Source organism: Empidonax traillii, unplaced genomic scaffold (assembly GCF_003031625.1).
Source record: "Empidonax traillii isolate 1590-97213 ecotype Southwest subspecies unplaced genomic scaffold, ASM303162v1 scaffold1078:size286220, whole genome shotgun sequence".
Lineage (NCBI taxonomy): Eukaryota > Metazoa > Chordata > Aves > Passeriformes > Tyrannidae > Empidonax > Empidonax traillii.
The window spans coordinates 56,739-75,440 of record NW_020956271.1 but is presented as its reverse complement, the minus strand read 5'-3'; the positions used below and the strand labels follow the sequence as shown (position 1 = coordinate 75,440).

General features: G+C 53.2%; 1 protein-coding gene across 5 annotated transcripts in view; it reads left to right on the top strand.

Moving 5' to 3' along the window:
* The window catches only part of CHD6 (chromodomain helicase DNA binding protein 6), an 85,738-nt gene that overhangs the window by 15,227 nt on the left and 51,809 nt on the right, over positions 1-18,702 (top strand). For 2 of the 5 annotated variants that reach the window (XM_027904702.1, XM_027904701.1), the window contains exons 2-3: positions 16,451-16,506; positions 17,049-17,144. The exons of 1 other annotated variant lie outside the window; for it this stretch is intronic. In XM_027904702.1, coding sequence (XP_027760503.1) covers positions 16,474-16,506; positions 17,049-17,144 — 129 coding nt within the window. In that variant the 5' untranslated portion in view covers positions 16,451-16,473. The remainder of the gene's footprint in view (positions 1-16,450; positions 16,507-17,048; positions 17,145-18,702) is intronic. 2 more of the 5 variants (XM_027904703.1, XM_027904704.1) reach the window with 1 other exon arrangement.

The window sequence follows — 18,702 nt, the reverse complement described above, 5'->3', positions numbered from 1 at the left end:
CCCAGCCTGAAGTGTGGGGCTCCTGTTCCCCTTGAATATGTCTTTGATGAACCACTGGAAGAGTTCTTCTGGAAGAGTTCATCTTCCAGTCTGCCTGGTAGGAAAAGCAGCTGATCTCTAAATCCAAGAACCATAGAATGGAATGGGTTGGAAGGGACCAACAGTTGCTGTGCTTCAGCAGGTCAGGGACCCTCACTTCTGGCCTGGGACTTGCATATCCAAGTGACCTGCTGAGAAGCAAATATGTTCCCTTTGCTGGATTTTTATCCCTTCAGTGGGATGTGGCATGTGTGTGCAGGGTGCAGAGTGGCTTGGTTGTATAAGTGAATGTTTGCTGCGCGGGTGGGCTGGAAATCAGAATTGAATGTATTGTGTGCAGTTCTCCTCTGGAGATACTCAAAACCTGCCTGGACACAATCCTGTACAACCTGCTTGGGGTAAACCTGCTTTAGCAGGGGGCTTGGGTGAGATGATCTCAAGAGATCCCTTCAAATTCCAGCCATCCTGGGACTGTGTGGTGGCACATGTCAGCTTACAAGTTTACAATGCCCAAAGCTGCTTCAAACTTCTTCTCTTTGCTGCAGCAGCTCTGGGGGGACTTTGGTGCAGAATTCCTATTTGGAAAGGAAAAAGAAAGAGTGCAGGTTTTCCAGGTGGGTTTATCACTGGTGTTTCTGACACAGAAGTGGACGTGCCCACAAGGACCTGTGGGTGCCCCTTATCCTTCAGGAGGTGGTTTGTGAGCATTGCTTGCTCCTTGAATCCCATCTCCTCTGGGGCTTGGAGGAAGCCACATGCCCCTTTTATTTATCCTTCTGAAGAGCATCACTAAGGACCTGGTGGGGGGGGGGGGTTGATTTTTGTTTTAACTGCAGTCATTGTTTCCTGGCTGCAGTTTATTTCTACAGATAAAATCTGAGCTTTTTCCCCTTTGAAGAAGGCAGCCACCTGCCTCACACAGGCAGCTGAACATGGCACTGTGCTGCAGGGATGTGCTCTAATAAAGTAAATGTGCTGCTGCACTGGATAAGGAGTGTTCTTGGGCAAATGCCATTAGTTTCTGCAAATGCTGAGGCCTCTGCTTTGTTTGGGTTTGTGGCCCTTTTGACTGTTGTGACAAGCCTATGAACATGACCTGGGGCAGCAGACAGGTCTGTGCTCATGCCTGCTCTGGGGCAGCTCCAGGTTGGCCTCGGGGGAGCTTCTGAGCTGCAGCTGAGGCAGGTACAGAGGGGTTAGGGGACCTGGGGACATCTGAGCTGTCAGAGAAGAGAGAGGAGGACAGGGCTTGAAGATAATACAGAGCCTGGAACACAGGACTGTATTCAGAGCTGCTGACTCCCACCTTCCTCACCGTGCTGCAGATGAGATTTCCTGTCAGGAAATGAAAGTTGCTCTTTGGATAAAGGCTATGAATAAAACTTTCTTTCTGAAGTGCCTTGTTGTGTCCGTGACTGAGGAGCTGTTGGAGCATCTGTTCCTGTTGGGACACAGAATGCTTGAAGGGATATTGGTGGAAGTCTTTAATGGGACAATGCCAAATATTGTGCTCACAGACTGAACTTCCTGTGTCTGAAGTCATCTGTGGGCCTGGTCCTTGGTGGTGGTTTTGGGGATATCTTAGGAGCACATGCAGGTGTTAAGGAGGGGGAAGGGCTGAGACAAGTCTGGATGTGTCCCCGTGGGAAAGATGGAGTAGCCCGACTGTACCATCAGCCTTACTGCTTTTGGAGGCTGTTTCTCAGGTTATTGTGAACCACAGAATCATAGTAGTTTGGAAAAGGTCTTTAAGATCATTAAGCCCAATGGTAAACATAACACTGCCAAAGTCACAACTCAACCATGTCCCTGGGTGGCACACCTACATATCTTTTAAAATCCTCCAGGGATGGTGACTCCACCTCTGCCCTGGGCAGCCTGTGCCAGGGCTGGACAACCCTTTTGGCAGAGAAATTTTCCCTGATGTCCAATGTAAACCTCCCCTGGTGCAGCTTGAGGTCATTTCTTATTATGAGGTAGAAGAGCCCAGCTGGCTCCACCCTTCTGTCAGGGAGTTGTACAGAGTAAGAAGGTCCTCCCTGAGCCTCCTTTTTTCCAGGCTGGGCCCCTCCAGCACCCTCAGCTGCTTCTCACCAGACTTGTGTTCCAGACCCTTCCCCAGCTCCGTTCCCTTCTCTGGATATGCTCCAGTCCTTCAATCTCACAAGGGTCACTTGTCACGAGAGTCCCAGCACTGAACCAAAGCTCCATCCCCCTGCATCGTTCCCCCAGAGTGCTTGTCCTCTTGGGACCCTGAGAACTGGTCCTGTTTGACTGATCCTCACCTCTGTGTGTGTTATATTAAAGAGAGGACACCTTTGTGTTGGGTGTTTTGGTGATCAATTACATTACATTAGCCCAGCCTGTTTTGGGGATGCAAAGAACCAACGGGAGTTTGAGATGTGAGAGCCCACCAGCTGAGTCTCCTGAAAGACGAGTGGAACGTCAGCTGAGATCAACTTGGGTGATGCAGATGCATCCCATTGCTTGCTCTTGGAATACATAACCTGTGGGCACAGCCCTTTTCTGCTTGTTAACACGTGCTTTGCTTTCAGCTCTCTGGCTGTGGAGACGGTGGGTTTTGTGGGCCAGTCTAATTACAGCTCATTCCCGCAAGATATGTTTTAATGTAATTCAATCTTAGGTGGTGTTGGTGCTCTCTGTGATGAAGCTTCTTTGTGCAGCTGGAATAATCCTTGTCTAGCTCTCACTGTTTTGCAGTGTAAATCTGTGCATTGCTTCAGGCTGGCTCTTTTTAAGGTTTCAACAAGAATGGGTGTTGTTTTTAAGAAAGAGGTTACAGAAAAAGGCAAAATTTGATCTTTTACCTGTCCTTGTAAAAATTCAGTGAGCCTCAGCATCAGCCTTTGAAAACAAACATTTGATTTCTAAAAGTTCTGTTTGTCACTGTGCTCTATTCCCTTTGCCCCTCAATGAAGGAGGACAGGAGCCTGACTCCATCACAGGCTTTGTGGTGCCTTAAATGGAGAAGTGTCTTTCTCTGAAATCTCGTCCTCATTCTCCTCCTGAGCCTGAGCCATGGTACTGCACAGGTAAAAATTTCTCCCATCCCAAGTGTCTTGGCCACCCTCCAGCCTCACTCCCCTGGCAGCCCTCATCCTTCAGACCTGTCCCTAGCCTGCTGTTTCTTGGGAAGGGGTGGACATGGCCCTGAAGCATGTGGCAGACCGGAGGCTTCTAGCGTGAGTGTCCAAATGTTTCCTTCTGGCAGCCCCTTTGCAGCCCTGCTCTGCCTGCAGCTCCAGGCTGTTTCTCAACCCTAGCTCTCTTTTTTGGGGGAAGCTCTAGGAGAGGCTGCTGAGCCATTTTCCAGACCAAAGGTTTCTCTAAGCCCCAGTGTCTATGCAGGCCCCCACTTTGCCTTGGCAGCCCAATGCCATCCATGTTCCAGTTGTATCTCAAGATTTCCCCTGTATATGGATGTTTCCCTGACCCTAATTTTATAGCTGAACCTTTTGACAGTCCAAGTGCAGCTCTAGGCTTTGTCTCTCTCTCAACCCCTAACCCTGACTCTAACTCTCATATTCCACAGAACAATTGGAAAGGCCCCACAGCCACTGCCTGGATGAAAACTGACCCAGCCCAGCTGTCCTGCCAGCCCCTGTTTGGATGTTGAAGCCCCAGCTCAGCTATAAGCTGTCTTTCACTATCCCTTTTATTTTTTGTGAAGAACTAGAGGGAAGACCCTTAAAATGTGGCTCACACCAAAGTTTTCGCTCAGCCCGGGACTCTGAGCTGTTCTCACCTTTGGCAGCCCTTTCCCAGTTTTGCTCCAGCAGATAGGTCAGGCCTTCTGCTTCAGAGCCTGACCCCTCGTTTGCCTGTGGGCTGTAAGGAAGAGCCCCCAACCATTTCTTGGCAAAAGGTATCTCCCACATGGGTCTCTTGGCAGCCCCTCTCCCCAGGTGTGGTGTAACCTTTCCTTTCGGTCCAGACCCTGGCCTTGGAACTGTTTTCCAGCTGAGCTCTAGGAGAAGCCTCTGAGCCATTTCCCAACCCACTCCCTTTACCTTTTGGCAGTCCCTTTCCAGCTCCATATGAGCTCTAGGCTTTCTCTGACCTTGACCCTGGTTTTCCAGCTGAGCCTTAGCCAAGTCCCCCAGCCTCTTTCCTGATGAAGGCTTTCTCCCAGGTGAGGCCTTGTGTAGCCCTTGCTTTGCTTGGGTGAGCCCTGCCTTGCCGTGCTTCCTCTGCACCTCTGGGTTTTCTTTTTCTTAGCTGTAGCCCTGATTTTCCTGAGAAACCATAGAGGAGTCTCCTACCAGTTACCAGGAGCAGTGTTTTCCCCCAGCCCAGCACTCTTGGAAGCTACCAGGTACTTTTGCATCCCCTTTGCAGCCCCACTCCAGCTGCTGCTCTGGACTTTATTTGTCTCAGCATTATCCCAACCCTAATCTCATGGCCAAGGTCATTCCTGAGGAAGGTGTCTGCAAGCCCAGGTCTTTTAGCAGCCCCCCCTTTCTTCTTGTGAGCCCTTTCTGGCCCCTCTCGAGCTATGGGTTTTGGCTTTTCTTCAGCCCTAATCTTAATTTCACATCTGGAGCTCAGCCATGAGGCTTCTCCTAAGCCAGGTGTTGTGGCAGTTCCCAGTGTGTTCCAGCCCCACTCTCCTGGCTGTCCTGTGCCTGGGGAGGGCCCGTGATGCAGAACAGAGCTGTGATTGGCTGGGGTTCCTTAAAATGTTATGTGCAGATTTCTGATTTTTTTTTTTTTTTTTTTTTTTAAAGTCAGAAACCTGCTGTTTCAAAGTCAAACAGTCAGACAGGGATTGTGCAGTATGAACTTGTCTCCCTTTTCCCCTTCCTTCTTGTCTGCTCTCTGGGGATACCGAGCTGATGAAGGATGTGGATGCTAGCACACACAGGCTGCTCCTCTCCCGGTTTTGCATCCAGGCTTTGGATTTGGAGTCTGGTGTTGCTGCTAGCATGCAGCATTGGTGGGCAGTATTTTTCTTGAGGAACAGCTGCCCACAGAAGTTCAGTTAATAGTGCTTGTGCAACCTTCACTGAAGGTTTTTGAGTGTTTCCTTTAAATATCCTCTTGAGCCGTGAGGTGGTGAGGCTGAAATGCAGCCAAGGCCATGAGCACCCCAGACCTCAGGCTCCTGGGGAGGGGGAGAGGTGCTGCTCTGAGAGGTGGGCAGCAGGTGCTCCTGCTGCTGCCCCGGGGTGGAGGCACTGCTGCCCCGGAGCTGCTGTAAAGGACTTCTTTATGGGCACAATCAGTTTTTGGACCTGTAAAACAGTTTGGGGGCTCTTGTGTGGCTCTTCAAGGTAACCTGCAAAGATTTGAAGGAAAAGGAGCCAACGGCAATTTGCCAAGTGCCTGTGATGAGGGGTATGAGCTCTGCTCCAGGCTGCCCCTGGGAGTGTGGGCAGCAGAGCCGTGTGCCCCTTGCACCGGGGCTGGTCTGCACCCTGCTGCTCTGTGAGGAGGGGTGGGAGATGTCAGGATTGGGCCTCTGGTGGAAAATCTGTATCTTTTGTATTTTCCTGGTGTGAAACTGCAGCCTCCGAAGCTGGAAGATTGTTTCAAAAAAGCAAGTCTGAGGTTTAAACCCTCTTGGAAACCTTTTCTTTTTTTGGGGGGATAAGCAACATCTTGAAAGAGAGTAACAAACTGTGAGCTCTTCCTCCCACTGGGTGGGGTTGCCAGCACCCTGCCTCCCCTGACCCAACAGCGCTCCCAGAAAGCTGAAAATAGTTGGTACTTCCCATCCTTGGGGCAATTATTTGATCCTCTGCAGCTGATCTGAGCTATTCTCAGAGCTAACAGCTGGCCCGGGCAGGGGCCTGTTGGGGGCTGTGCACCCCCAGGACCCAGGCTGGGTTCTGTAGCCCTCTCCAGTGAGCAGGGTCGTGGTCCTGTCAGGAGCCCTCAGTGCAGGGCTGCCTGTGGGGGGTCCATCCCTGCAGCCCGTGTCCCCACCTGTGCAGATTCACCCGTGCTGCAGTTCCCAACCGGACTGCATCTGTGAGCAAACTGCACACAGAGCTGGCCCTCGTTGTCACACGAGGTGGGGAGATGAGTATTTGAAATTATTTATTCTACTGCAGTAGTTTTAAACACTGACAGTTTTGAATGCAGTGTTAGTGTCTCTCTGGGAGCTTTTTGCAGCCGGAGTGGATCCATCAGGATTTCCTTCTGGAAGCTCTTAGCCTGCAGGTGAGGAGGTGTGTGTTGCAGCAAGAATCTGCCCAGTCAGACTGAAGCAGCAAAACAATGAATGCTGCTTGCTGTGATTACAGACCGCTAGCTATGCCCCATGTTAATTTAATTAACGTTAGAAAATATTGTTTGAAACTTTTTTGTCTTTAAAGTTTCAAAACCTGGCCACAAATATACATATCTCATTAGATCAGGGGCTTTGAGAGTGCTGAGGGATATGTCTGAGGTTATTTGAGATCTGTTTGGTGGGCCAAGGGGGACCTTGAAGAGCTGCTGTTTTCACGCTGTGCACAAGCATCAGGCACACCAGCAGTGTAACTACTTCTGCAAACCACGTAGTAAGAATTCTTTGGTGTCCTGTGGCAGGTTGTCTTTGAGATTACACTCAGTGCTTCCAGCACTGTGACTTAGAGTGCTTGGGAGAGCCTTGTGCTCCCAGCAGTGCTGTGGGGTCTCCGTGGGCCTCACTGCAATGGCCGTGTGGGGGAGACACTGCGGGTGGGTGCCCATGGGGACACGGGGTGTGCTCGGAGGGTGCTGCACGCGTGCCTGTCACCCAGCCTGCCGTGGCCCGAGGGCTTCTCAATCAAATCTGGTGGTAACAGTGATGTTTCAGATGTGTTCAGCTCTTCAGGCGAATGTGGGCCTGAGAACAAAGTCTGCTGGGTCAGCATGATGTTGGGTAGTCAGACTCCCAGAGGGGCTGTGGAATGTTTCCCAGGCTGGCCCTTGCTCTGGGAAGGCAATGTGGCCAGGGATGCGTTTTCAGAGGCTTGGTAAAAAAACGGGGATACTTTCTCCCTTGGGGGACAGCTCAGCATGAGGGAGAAAAAAGGCTGGAAGTTGTTCTTGATAGGACTGGGGACTTCCTCTGGGCAGTGCATTCCAGGGTGAGGTGTGGTGAATCCCAGCATCCCCCATGCTGGACAAACAGATCTGGAGAGGAGCTTTTCCTTGGGGACTGGCACAGACTCCTCTGAACCTTCCCCAGCCTCCTGAATTTGCCCCATTTGCTCAGTCATGCCAGCCCTTGCAAGCACTGGGTGCGCTGTTTGTTGAACTGCTGATCGCTCCAAGCAGAGTTTTGTCTTGTATTTTCCTGGGGATTGAGTGCAGAGAGGGAGAGTGCCGTGTTATCTCCAGCTCCAGTCCTCTCTGACCTCAGGCTGGCATTCCCTGAAGTGCAGCCCCCGGCATGCGGAGCAGCACTGGAGCTGGGGTGCAGCACGTGAGGCATTCCTGCTGCTTTTGCAGCAGGAGGCTGCCTGTCTGCTCTTTTAACCCCCTATACAGTATGTAAATATAGATATAATCTGAAATAATAGGAAGACAGAAGCAAGGTAGGTGCAGAAAAGCAGGCTTCCCGTTCCAGCATGGCCCTCACGGGAGCTTGGGGCAGAGCTGCGAGAGGAGGGTCTCCGAAGCACAGAGGAGCAGGGACGTGCTGTGTGACATATGGACAGCCCCAACAGGAGCTTTGGTGTTGAATGGTGCCGTAGCTTGGCTGTTGAAAGAAATCTGGGCAGAGGGAATGTGCACTCAGGCTGGAATGTCAGCCAGGCAGTGAATATCAAGGTAAAATGGTGGTTTAGAACAATGGAGGAAAGTACAAGGAGAATACGCAGTCCATGTGGACTTACCTCTCCGAGATGGCTTAATCCTGTCAGGGTATTGTCTGAGCACCTACTGCTTCATTTCCGTGCTTCAGAGATTTTTATGAGCCAGGAAGGATATGTTGCTTGTGTAGCTGTAAAATCCTTGCCTGGCATGTGTGAGACTGTGTTCGGGAGACTCGGCGTTTTGTTTGCAGAAGTGCACTCAGCTGTGGGGTGCTGACAGGATCTGTGGGGCACCCAGGACAGTGATTGGAAGGTGCTGCAGGGCAGAGTGGGACCCTGAGCTGGTGGGGCTACCTCTCTTGAGCGAGCAGGTCCTACAAGCCATGAGTCCTGCAGGAATCGTGCCCTTGGGGTGTGCTGTTATGCTTGGAATTGAATCTAGCCACCCGGTACTTGGGTGCTGGATGCTTGGTACCTGCTCCTGCCATGTGCAGAAGGGTATGCCAGGTGTTTCAGAACATCCCCTTGCTCAGCTTCACGTTCTCCTGGGTGGCTCTCTGCAGGCCAGGTGCCGGAGTCTGATGGTGGTGTAGCAGCTACGTGTACAAATGGAGTCCTTGGTGCTCTGTTTATGTTGCCCAACACACGCATCGGTCATGGGTTGGACTTGAGGGTGAGTGCACAAGTGTGAATTTTGTTTGCTCAGAGCTAGATTTTCAGCAGATGGTGTTGAGCAAGCAAGAAATTGGATGCTTTGGGGTAGAGACATGTTGTTTGGTGGAAGGTCTGGAAAGGCACTTTGGCTTTTGTGCCAGCATCCACCTCTCCTTCTGACGTGCAACGGGACGTAGGCAATGGCAGTCTGTCTTTCCATCAGGTACGCTCTCGAAAAGCATCCTCAGTGGGGCCCATCTGTGATGTCTTTGTCCCTGGGGCTGCTCATGGCTGTCCTGAAAGGCAGTGCTACCTCCGAGTGCCGTGGGCTCAACATGTTGTGTTCCTGTGTCTCTGCTCACATGGATGAGTTAATGTGGTACGTGGGTGCTGGGTGGCACACACCATCCCGGGCTCTGCACTCCTGAGACTCCAGCTCAGATGCCACTGTGGCTGAGCCAGGCCAAGAGGACTGGCTCACACCTGCCTTTGGGTATATCCCTGTTACCACTCTAGGACTCTATTCCTTTTCCTTCATATGTTGACCTCCTCTCACAAACTAGGCACGTGTGTTTCTGCAATGCCTGTTAAAAGTTCTTCTCAAACCCTGGAGATCTTTCTCTTTACAGGCTGATTAGTCAGAGCCGCTGTGGCTTCTCCATGCCCTTGCTCTCAGCTCATTTTCAGCACCCCTTTTTCTCCTCCACCTGAAGATCATATTGAGAAGATCTTCCGTTTCTGAGGGAAAACAGAGGTGAACCACTCTGCAGGACGTGTGCTGATGGAGCTGCATGTACAAATGAGATCAGAGCTCCCTCCTCACAGTGAGCTGTGGTTGCTGTCACAGAGTGCTCAAGGACTGGTGGTGGGGCTGCGTGGCTGGAGCACTGTATGTGTCCGCAGGATACTGGGAGCATGTGACCCACATGTTAGCAAGCCTCAGCCTCTGAACTGGGAAAATCAGAAGAGCCACTCTTGTGGGAATGCTGGTAGAAGAGGGAGAACAAGTGATGGCTGCTTGGTTTTGGGCTGGCGTTGGCTCAGTTGTGGAATTTCTGATAATGTTTTTGGCTTCTGCACAGATGCTGCAACTCCTGGAGGAGCCCAGGCTGGAGTGAGGGGAAATACCGGCATGATCTGGACTTGGTCTGGTGTAGCGATGGCTTGTGCTTTCAGAACAATAGAAATGAACCCACGGGAGTAGGATAGTAACCTGATGTGCCTCAAACTGTGTAAGGGCAGGTGTCACTGCTAGCAGCAGATGCTGGGCAGAGGCTGTGCCATAGCAAGTTGGGCTGCTCACAGAGCAGGACAAAACACAGCGTTCAGCACTGCTCTGCTCGTCTCTTGAGATGCAACAGTCCAGTTGCAGTGCGTGGTCATCCTGCCAGCACGTGCCATGGTGCTGTGCTCGTCATGTGTGCAGCACCCGGCACTGGGGGCTTGCCAAGGAGGCCGTACCACCACCTCATGAAGGAGGGCTTGCCCTGGGCTGCTGACGGTGCTGGTACCTGCCTGCTGCAGGGGTGTCGCAGGCTGGCAGCGCAGGGGTGGGATGTGCGTCAATTAAAAGACATAAAAAGGCGTAAAAAACTTGAGCGTGGAGAATGAAAACTCCCTGCTTGTAACAGTGGCAATAAAGCTGAATCGAGCAGCCTGGAGCGCTTGCGTGATGTGCTAGTGAGAACATGTTGATCTCCATATGAAAACCATAAGCTTATTTAGAAAATTGGGCTGTCTCATTTGACATTGGAGTTTCTCTTATAATCTGCAAATATTTAATTAGCATGGAAATGGCTAGTTAAGTGGGGTTCTCAGCGCACATAAAGCCACATTCCAGTGTGGTGGTGCTCCCTAGCAGGTGGTGTGCTTCCCTTCAGGGTGCTGGACAAGTTCCTGGCTCTCAGACCAGGCAGAATGCTCTGGATGCAGCAGGCAAAAGCAGACCACAGCACTGGGCAGACATGAATGTATCCCTTTCCTCCTGTACAGCTTGTCCCCTAAGAGATGGCGGCAAGAGATGTTTGCTCCACAGGATTATGACCAGTACAATGTGTTAAATGCCCCGGGCTCCCTGGTGTCTGGAGTCCCAGCTGGCCACAGTGACTCTGGCCCCTACCAGCAAAGAGCTTACTGGAACCTTCCACATTCAGAATGGGAGCTGGAGCAGGGCCCTGCCAGGCCCTGGGTGCTGCCATCCTCTCAGGGGCCCTGTCTGCAGCCAGCTCCGAGTGCAGCATCACCCCTGAGACAGGGGCTCTCTCCTGACACCTGCGGGGACTTTGCAGGGCCTCTCCTTGGACTTAAATGACTTTGCACGTAGTTGGAGTGGGGATCTCAGTTAGAATCATCGAACCACTAAGGTTGGAAGAGACCTTTAAGATCAACTGTCCGCCCAGCACTGCCACTGTAACCACTAAACCACATCACTCAGCGCCAGATCCAGACGGTTCTTAAACTCCCCGAGGGATGGTGACTCCACCCCCTCCCTGGGCAACCTCTTCCAGTGCATGACCACCCATACAGTGAAAAATCTTTTTCTAATACCTAATCCAAATCTCCCCTGTCTCAGCCTGTGGCCATTCCCTCTGATCCTCTCCCTGCAGCACCAGAGAAGAGAGCAGCCCTCACCTCATACAACCTCTTGTCTGAGAGGTGCAGAGAGCAGTGAGGTCTCTCTGAGCTTCCTCTTCTCAAGAGTAAATAGACCCAGCTCCCTCAGCTGTTCCTCAAAAGACATGTTCTCTAGATCCCTCATGAGCCTTGTTGCCCTTTGCTGGACATGCTCCAGCACCTCAATGTCCTTTTTAAAGTGAGGGGGCCACAACTGAACACAGTGCTCAAGGTGCAGCCTCGCCAATGCCAAGTACAGGGGGATGATCGCTTCCCTGGTCCTGCTGGGTACACTGTTATTGATGCAGGCCAAGATGCCACCGACCTTCTTGGCCACCTGGGCATGCTGCTGGCTCATACTGATCTGGCTGTCAACCAGCATCCCCAAGTCCCTTTCTGCCCAGCTGTTCTCGAGCCACTCTTCCCCCAGCCTGTAGCGCTGCAGGGGGTTGCTGTGACCTGGCACTTCACCTTACTGAACCCCATGCAGTTGTCCTTAGCCCACTGATCGAGTGGGCTCTCTGTAGACCTCTCCAGGTCACTCTGTAGAACCTTCCTACTCTCAAGCAGATCAAGCAGATCTTAAGGTTAAATTGTCTTCTCCAGATATAACTGGTATCCCAGCCTTGTTTTATTGAAACATGCACATGCTGGCTTCAGTGCTGTGGAAAGACATGGGTGTAGGGTGGGTGTGATACTGTTGTGTGCCTAATAACGAGAGGATGAAGCATGCAGAAGACCTGTCTACTGCTTTGGGACTGCTGCTGAGCATGGGACTGCCCTGCCGTGGGGCTGGCCTGACCCTGTTGTGGCTTGTTGTGCCAAGCAGCTGAGCTCTGACAGTGATGGGACTGCCTGTAGTGCCTGGGTAGAGCATGGTATGTTCAGGGTGGTGTATGTGGAGACAGGTAGAAGAAAAAAGACATAGATGTTTCCTCTTGGCTCTTCTGAGAGAGAGGAGAATCTGCCTGCCCTGTTTCTGTCTATAATGCTGACTGTGGCCTGAGCCAAGCACTTTCGGGGCAGAGTCTGTCCTGGGCTGTGGCCAGTGATGAGGACTGCTTGACACTTCGCTTCCAAGGGCCAGGGTGGCTCTTTTTGCAGCTGTGGGCAGCCCTTGCTGCTGAGAGGAGGAGGCACGTGGCCTGGTAGCTGCCTCCTACTGATGTCAGAGCGGGCACTGTGCTGGGCATCCTCTGGGTTCACTTGTGTCTCCCACAGCTCATTCCTGGGTGTGAATCTGAGTATAACAAAGGTGTGTGCTGACAAGTGACCACTCTGCTTTGGTCATGGAGAAACCTCCTCCTGTGCTCTGTTCTCCCATGTCCTTTCTTGAACCCGTGCCCTTGTCCCCTCTGGTCCGGATGTTCTTTCAGAGCGTGCCAGAGGGCTGACCAAGAGCTCCTTCTCGTTTGCCTGTGCCAGCGCTGCCAGCTGTGCTTGGCTCACCCACTGCCTGAGCTTCTGCCCTGCCTCTTCTAAACCCCTAAAGCTGGGGGAGATTGCTGCACTCAGGGAACTGCCAAAGGCCTTCCCTGATTCTGACTTTAACCTGGGAAAAGTTGTTCGTGGGTCATGTTGCACTCTGGGGAAAACAGATACGAGGAATGGGCAGGTAGGTTACCCTGCCCCAGCCTGGCCCAGAGCTGCCCTGGGAAGGAGAATGGCAGGCTGCAGGCAGAGGGCAGCTTTGGCAGTGGGGTCCTGGCTCTCCTTCCTGGGCTGCAGAGCCCAGGAACATCCCTGCCCCACACAGCCATTCCTGGGAGCGCTGGACCTGCAGCATCACCCAGTGCCTGCTCGCTGTCCTGCTGAAGAACCTGTGCCTGGCCTCCTGCTGCTGGCCATGAGGCTCATGAAGCAAGGCTAAAGCTCAGCCCTTGAGCAGCTGGCTCGCAGTGCTGACTGCCCATCCTGCCTGCAGCCACTGTCCTGCTGGCCCAGTGTCCCTGCTCGAGATCCTGCCCCAGCCTGAGTCCTGGGGCCCTGGGAACGGGTGGGATGGTGCTGGAACAGCAGCTGATGGGAGCAGAGGCCAGGGCTGTGGGACAGCCACCAGGGCTGATGGCAGCAGAGCCCTACAGCTCTTTCTGGGCTCTGGAGGTAGCAGAGTTGGGCCACTTGCTCACTGCAGCACCAAGTGTCTTGGCATCCTTCAGCCCTCTTTCGGCAGCTGCAGCTGCCTGTGCTAACACATACAGAAGGTAGTGAGCACGCTGGGACTTAGGCCACTGAATGGAGGGATAGGCCACAACAAGAGACTTCCAGCTTGGGCTAGCCCCATGCTGAGGAACTTGTAGCAAGATATTTATCTTGCCTTTAGCTTGCTGGAAGTTTTGCTGCCATACAGACAATGTATGAGCCTTTCTCCTTCCCTGGTGTTTCATGGGTCTTGGTGAAACCTCCTGTGTGCTCCATGTGGAGCCCTCACTCTGCTGGGATGGGAGCTGAGGGCTACAGGTTTGGGCTCACTCTGGGCTCACTTTGGGCTCACTTTGGCCTTGCCCCGGGCACTGGAGGTGGCCAGAGCTGCACTGGTGAGATGCAGCAGTTCCTGGAGGTGTGTGGTTGGATGTACCAGTGTCCTGCTCTGCTGCCTTGGGAGAATCCTGTGCTGCTGGATCCCATCCTGGTGCTATCCCCACAGCTGTGTCAGCTGGAGACACGCACAGGCATCATAGTACCAGGTGCCAGGGCTCAGCCTGCAGCCTGGAAATTGATGGGATGGTGTGAGCTCTGTTCTGACCTGCAAAAACCCTCAGTGTCTGCCAAGGGATGATCCAGGCACTTTGTTAAGTGTCAGGGAGCAAATCTTCGGAGCAAGGAAGTAGCGGGGAGAGCTCCATGAGCACAGAAGGGACACCAGGCCTTTCCAGGGCTCATGGACCTCACAGCCTTTTGATGATGAAAAGAACAGAAGAAAATTAATTAAGCTCTGGAACAGACTTCCCAAGGAAGTGGTCCTGGCACCAAGTTTGTCTGAGTTCAAGAAGTGTTTGGACAACGCTCTCAGGCACATGGTGTGGTTCTCAGGGTGTCCTGCACAGGACCAGGAGTTGGACTCGATGATCCTGATGGGTCCATTCCAACTCAGCATATTCTGTGATTCTGAAATCTGTGAGTGAAGGGCTGGGAAGCAGAGCCAGGGCAAGAGCAACTCCTGCCCTGGGAGGCAGGAGGAACTGGGTGGGCCCTGGCAGGCCCTGCTGGGTGCCAGCTGGGGCTACCAGGGTAAGACCAGTGCACTTGAGTGCTGCTGGCAAGGAGGGGTAAGCTGAGCACCTTGGAGCCTCCTGCAGCACAGAAACCACTGTGAAAGATGAACCAAACCCAGGTCTCCAACATTTCTGGGTGCAGCCACACCCTTGGGATGGGATTGCTCTCTGCTGGAGCCCAGCAGGATTGTTCTGAGCTGCTGTGGCCACTGGGTCTGAAATCTCTGCCTGGTCCTTTCTGGAGGGCACCTCTGCTGCAGCTGTGTCTTCCTGCCCTTGTCCTCTGGGCCCTCCTGGGGCACATTTGGAGCAGTACAGGAGATGCTCAGTCATGAGAAAGAAGTCCTGTTCATCATGTCCACAGATACCATCCAACTCCTCCCCGCTCAGGTGGTGGCACTGGGTACCTTGCCTTGCTCCCACCAAACCTGACTTAGATATGGACCATGCTGGCCTGACCCATACTGTGTACCTGGATCAGAGTTAGAACCCTTTGCCTCCTCTCCTTGGTGTGGTGGACATGTGCCCTGGACCAGCATCTGCACACAGAATCAGTCCCCTCACACTGACTTGAGCACTGCCCAGCTGTAGGGCCTGTTGGGTTTAGGTAAGCTTTGGGCCCAGCAGGGTGCTCCTGCTGGGGAGGGGAGGCTTGATGGGGATCTCTCGGGCTGGCCTGTGGGCTGGCGGTGGTGGGAGCTGTGCCCTCATGCCCAGTGAGTGTGACAGCTCATGGCTTGTGGAGTGGGGTTTGCATGGTACAGGAGGGAAAGGAGAGGTAGGTGTTTGTGGGATTTGTGTCTAAAACACTTGTCAAATACTTCTGAGCTCGTTGGCACCCGTTGCTGGCACTGTGGGGCAGACAACTGCTGAGGGTCGGGTCCCAAAAAGCATCTACTGCTGACAGCTCTGCTGTGTGTGCTGTGACCTCAGCCAGCCCCCTCGACTGTCACAGCGTGTTCATCCTGGGGAGCTGTAGCCCCATCCACCCAGGATTGGTGCTGTTTCCAGTGCTGGCCCTGCGTGTGGTGGGGCTGCTCCTGGCCTCCCTACTGCCACAGCACCGTCAGGAGGAAGGCAGAGAGCCCAGCTTTCTTGTGACTCTGGCAGTGTCCAGTCCCCAGAGGACTCAGACCTCAGGCAGGTGCATGTCCTCTCACCAGCCAGCCTGGTGAGTGTGCATGATGGCCCGTGGAAGGTGTGCTGGGTGCTGTGTCTCTGTGTTTGGGCATTGCTGCTCCAGCCATGCCTGCAGGGAGCTGGAACCATCTTGGAGAGGTGAGCTAAAAGGTGCTGCTGGCCGAGCCAGACCACAGCCACCAGTTGCAGGAGGCCTGAGGGAACAGTCTGTTTGTCCCAGAGAGCTGTTCGTGTGCTGCATTGCCACAGACCCCTCTCTGGTCCCCTCCTCCAGAGGGGGATGGTGTGGGAACCTGGTCATACATGCTGAGAGCTGGACTTGAAACTGCATCCCCTCTGGCCAGGCATGTTATGGGGGAGTTGTTTGGGAATCACCCCTGCCTGCAGCCCATCTGCTGCTGTGGGCTGCGAGGTGGGTGCTCTCACAGCACCCTCCTGCGCTGCAGGGGCACAGGCCTGAGGACACAGCCAGCCCAGAGATGCTGTCTGCCAGCATTGCTCTTCCCCTTCTTGCTTGCACCATCCTTATCTCTGTGGCAGCTCTTCCCTGCCCCTGGTCACAGGGCTTGCAGTCTGCCTCAAGCTGCTGCATCCTCTCCGCGTCTCCTGCTGCAGTTACTGCTGCTTGGCAGAGGGCTTTGTTTATTTGCTGTGTCCCTCTGCTGCTGCAGAATTTTCGACATCCGACAAGTCTCTCAGTGGGGCCTGGGGTGTATTTGGGGCTCTGAGGAGCAGGAATGTGTTCTCTGCTAGCCCCAGGTGTGCTACTTCTTGCTGAGACTGTGACTGCCAGGTTGGTCTTGCCCAGTGGGTTTCAGGTAGCACCGAGCTGTGGGGAGATCCGTGCTTGGGCTCCTTGCCGTGGCTCAGCAGAGCAGATGTCCCCAGAGTTGTCCCTGAGAGTGTTTCACTCTGGCAGCTTTGTTGCTCTGGGCAGCACCGGGATTGGCTCGGCCTCCTGGAGGGGTGAGCGGAAGGATGGAGTGTCTCAGGTTCACCAGTCTCGTCATTGTGAAATTTTTTTTGTATTGTGTCTTGCAGAAATAACATTCATCCCAGATTTGATGATAATGAAAATACAGAAAAAAGAAAAGCAGGTTTGTGACCCTCTCTCCTCCCAGCTTAGCTGGCAAGGCTGGGGACCATGTCCTGTGTGCTATGGGGGGATTGTTACAGTGGATGGGTGGTGGGGAGGAGGCCAGGGTGGGGGAAGTTCTTGCATTTCCAGGCAAGGTTGCAACTCAGCACCTTGAAATTTCGTCTGAGCTGCATCCTAGGGCGGGCCATTGATCAAGGTGGGGTTTGTCTTCAGTAGTGGAAGTGCTCTTGATTTGGTGCTGTCCCCAGTGAAGCCCTCAAAGCCCATAGTATTGGTTCTTGCTGGTATCTTATTACAAAATGACACATTTGCTGTGATTACCGTTACTGACGTGATACCGAAGGACTAGCACCAGCTGGGAGGTTGGGGAAGATCATACCTGGGAGCTCTGTGAGCTTGGCCAGGGAATCTTCTTCCTTTACTCAGAAAAAATTCCATCCCACCAAGCTGCCATGTCTGGATTGCCTCATGGGATCGTAACAACCTGCTGCTCCCAGAGGAGATTTATGAGCCAGTGGTCTCTGTATTAACCACGTGCAGGGGAAGAGCCCTGGCCATCGGCTCTCTGCTGAGGGAAAAGGACCTCTTACATGCCTGGAGCCTTGCTCTACCTGCAGGGCTGAAATATGGCTGGAGGTATAAAACAAACCAGTCTGCCCAGAACTGATTTGTGTTTGTGCTGCTTTTAATGGGAAACCATTAAACTGAACACTGAACTAAGGGATAAATCTCTTTGAGAGTGTGAGCTGGTACCGTTTCTAACCAGCTCTGAAAGCAGCGTGTGCTGCTTGGGGCACTCCGGGTCACACCACCGTGGCAGGGTGATGGGAGGAGGAAAGGAGGGAAGGGTTTGGAAGAGGGGAGTGTGCTGTTCTGGGCTCGCAGCAAAGCAGATGCTGTGGATATTGGAAGGTGTGTGTGTACTGACCACCAGTGCTGTGGGACGTAGTGAGTTTATCAGTGTGTCCTAAAGGAGCTGTGAAGTAGCAGAGCCAGCTTCAAGGTGAGGAGGAGAAGGGGGGAGCGTGGCAGGTCTTGCATAGCAGCACGGCTGGATCGCTCCTGATGGGGCAGGGCAAGGCCTGGAGGAGAGTGGGGTGCTTTGGAGGGTGGGTCTGTGGGTCTGTGATCTCCTTCCTCTGGTAGTGAAGCCCAGGTGAGACGTCCGTACCACTGATGGGTTTAGCAGGTTTTACTGCTCTGGAAATGTGATTGCTAAGCTGATGTGGGTTTTAAACACAGCAGAACCACCTTCCACTGGCATTTGGAGATTTTAGAGGGCTCAACTGCTGCATTGGTTTGTGTAACTGCCCCCGAAGATAAAATCTGTGAGGGAGATAGAGACATGCCAGTGTGAGCAGGGAGGGGTAGAGGTCCAGCTGCTCATGTCTTGAGCTCTCCAAGACAGCAGCAGTGTAGGACAATCCTTGCAGCATGTCACAGGGTGGGCTGCAGTGTTTCCAAGTTCAGTGTTTGGAAGAAAGCAGGGCTCCTGAGGGCACTCTGAGTTCCTGGTTGCAGTGGTGAAGGGCTCCCTGTCATGCTCAGAACTAGCAAGAGGTGCCATTCCACATCACTCTGGATACCTGAGTCCAGGAGCTCCCACACCTTGTAAACAGGCTTCTCATGGCACCAAGGAGGCTGTTGCCTTCCATTGAGCAGCTTGTGGAGAAGATGAGATGCTTGTGTGGTTCCCAGGACTCTCAAGAGTCATATGTTTCCATTCGTGTCTCCCTGCCAGCCTCTCACCTGCAGAAGCTCCATGATGGTTGTCATGTAGGTGTAGATTCAAGCCCATGGGTGAGAAGGCTGGCAAAATGCTGGCACCCGTTAGGGTGCTGAGGGATGGCAGGAGAGCTGTCAGCTGCCTTTGGGAACAAGTAATGCGTGTACTCTGTTGCTTTCCCAAGCCCTTGGCTACCCTAGGCCAGTGCCTTGTCATACCCGTGTCCACTGCCAGTGGATTGGGAAACCTGGGCTGGAGAGCTGGGCTGTCTGGGAAGGATCCCCTCTCTGTGCCCCCGTGGTGCCCCCCACAGCAGTGCCCCTCTGCCTGCCCAGAGTTCCTGGGCACTACCAGCTGGTGCAGTGTCTGAGGGGCTGTTGTTAGCACAGGCGGGGTCCGTGTTTGCATGACTCTTCTTCCTTGGAAAGGCATGAAAATCTGGTGGATTTGTCACCAAGCTGTGACTAA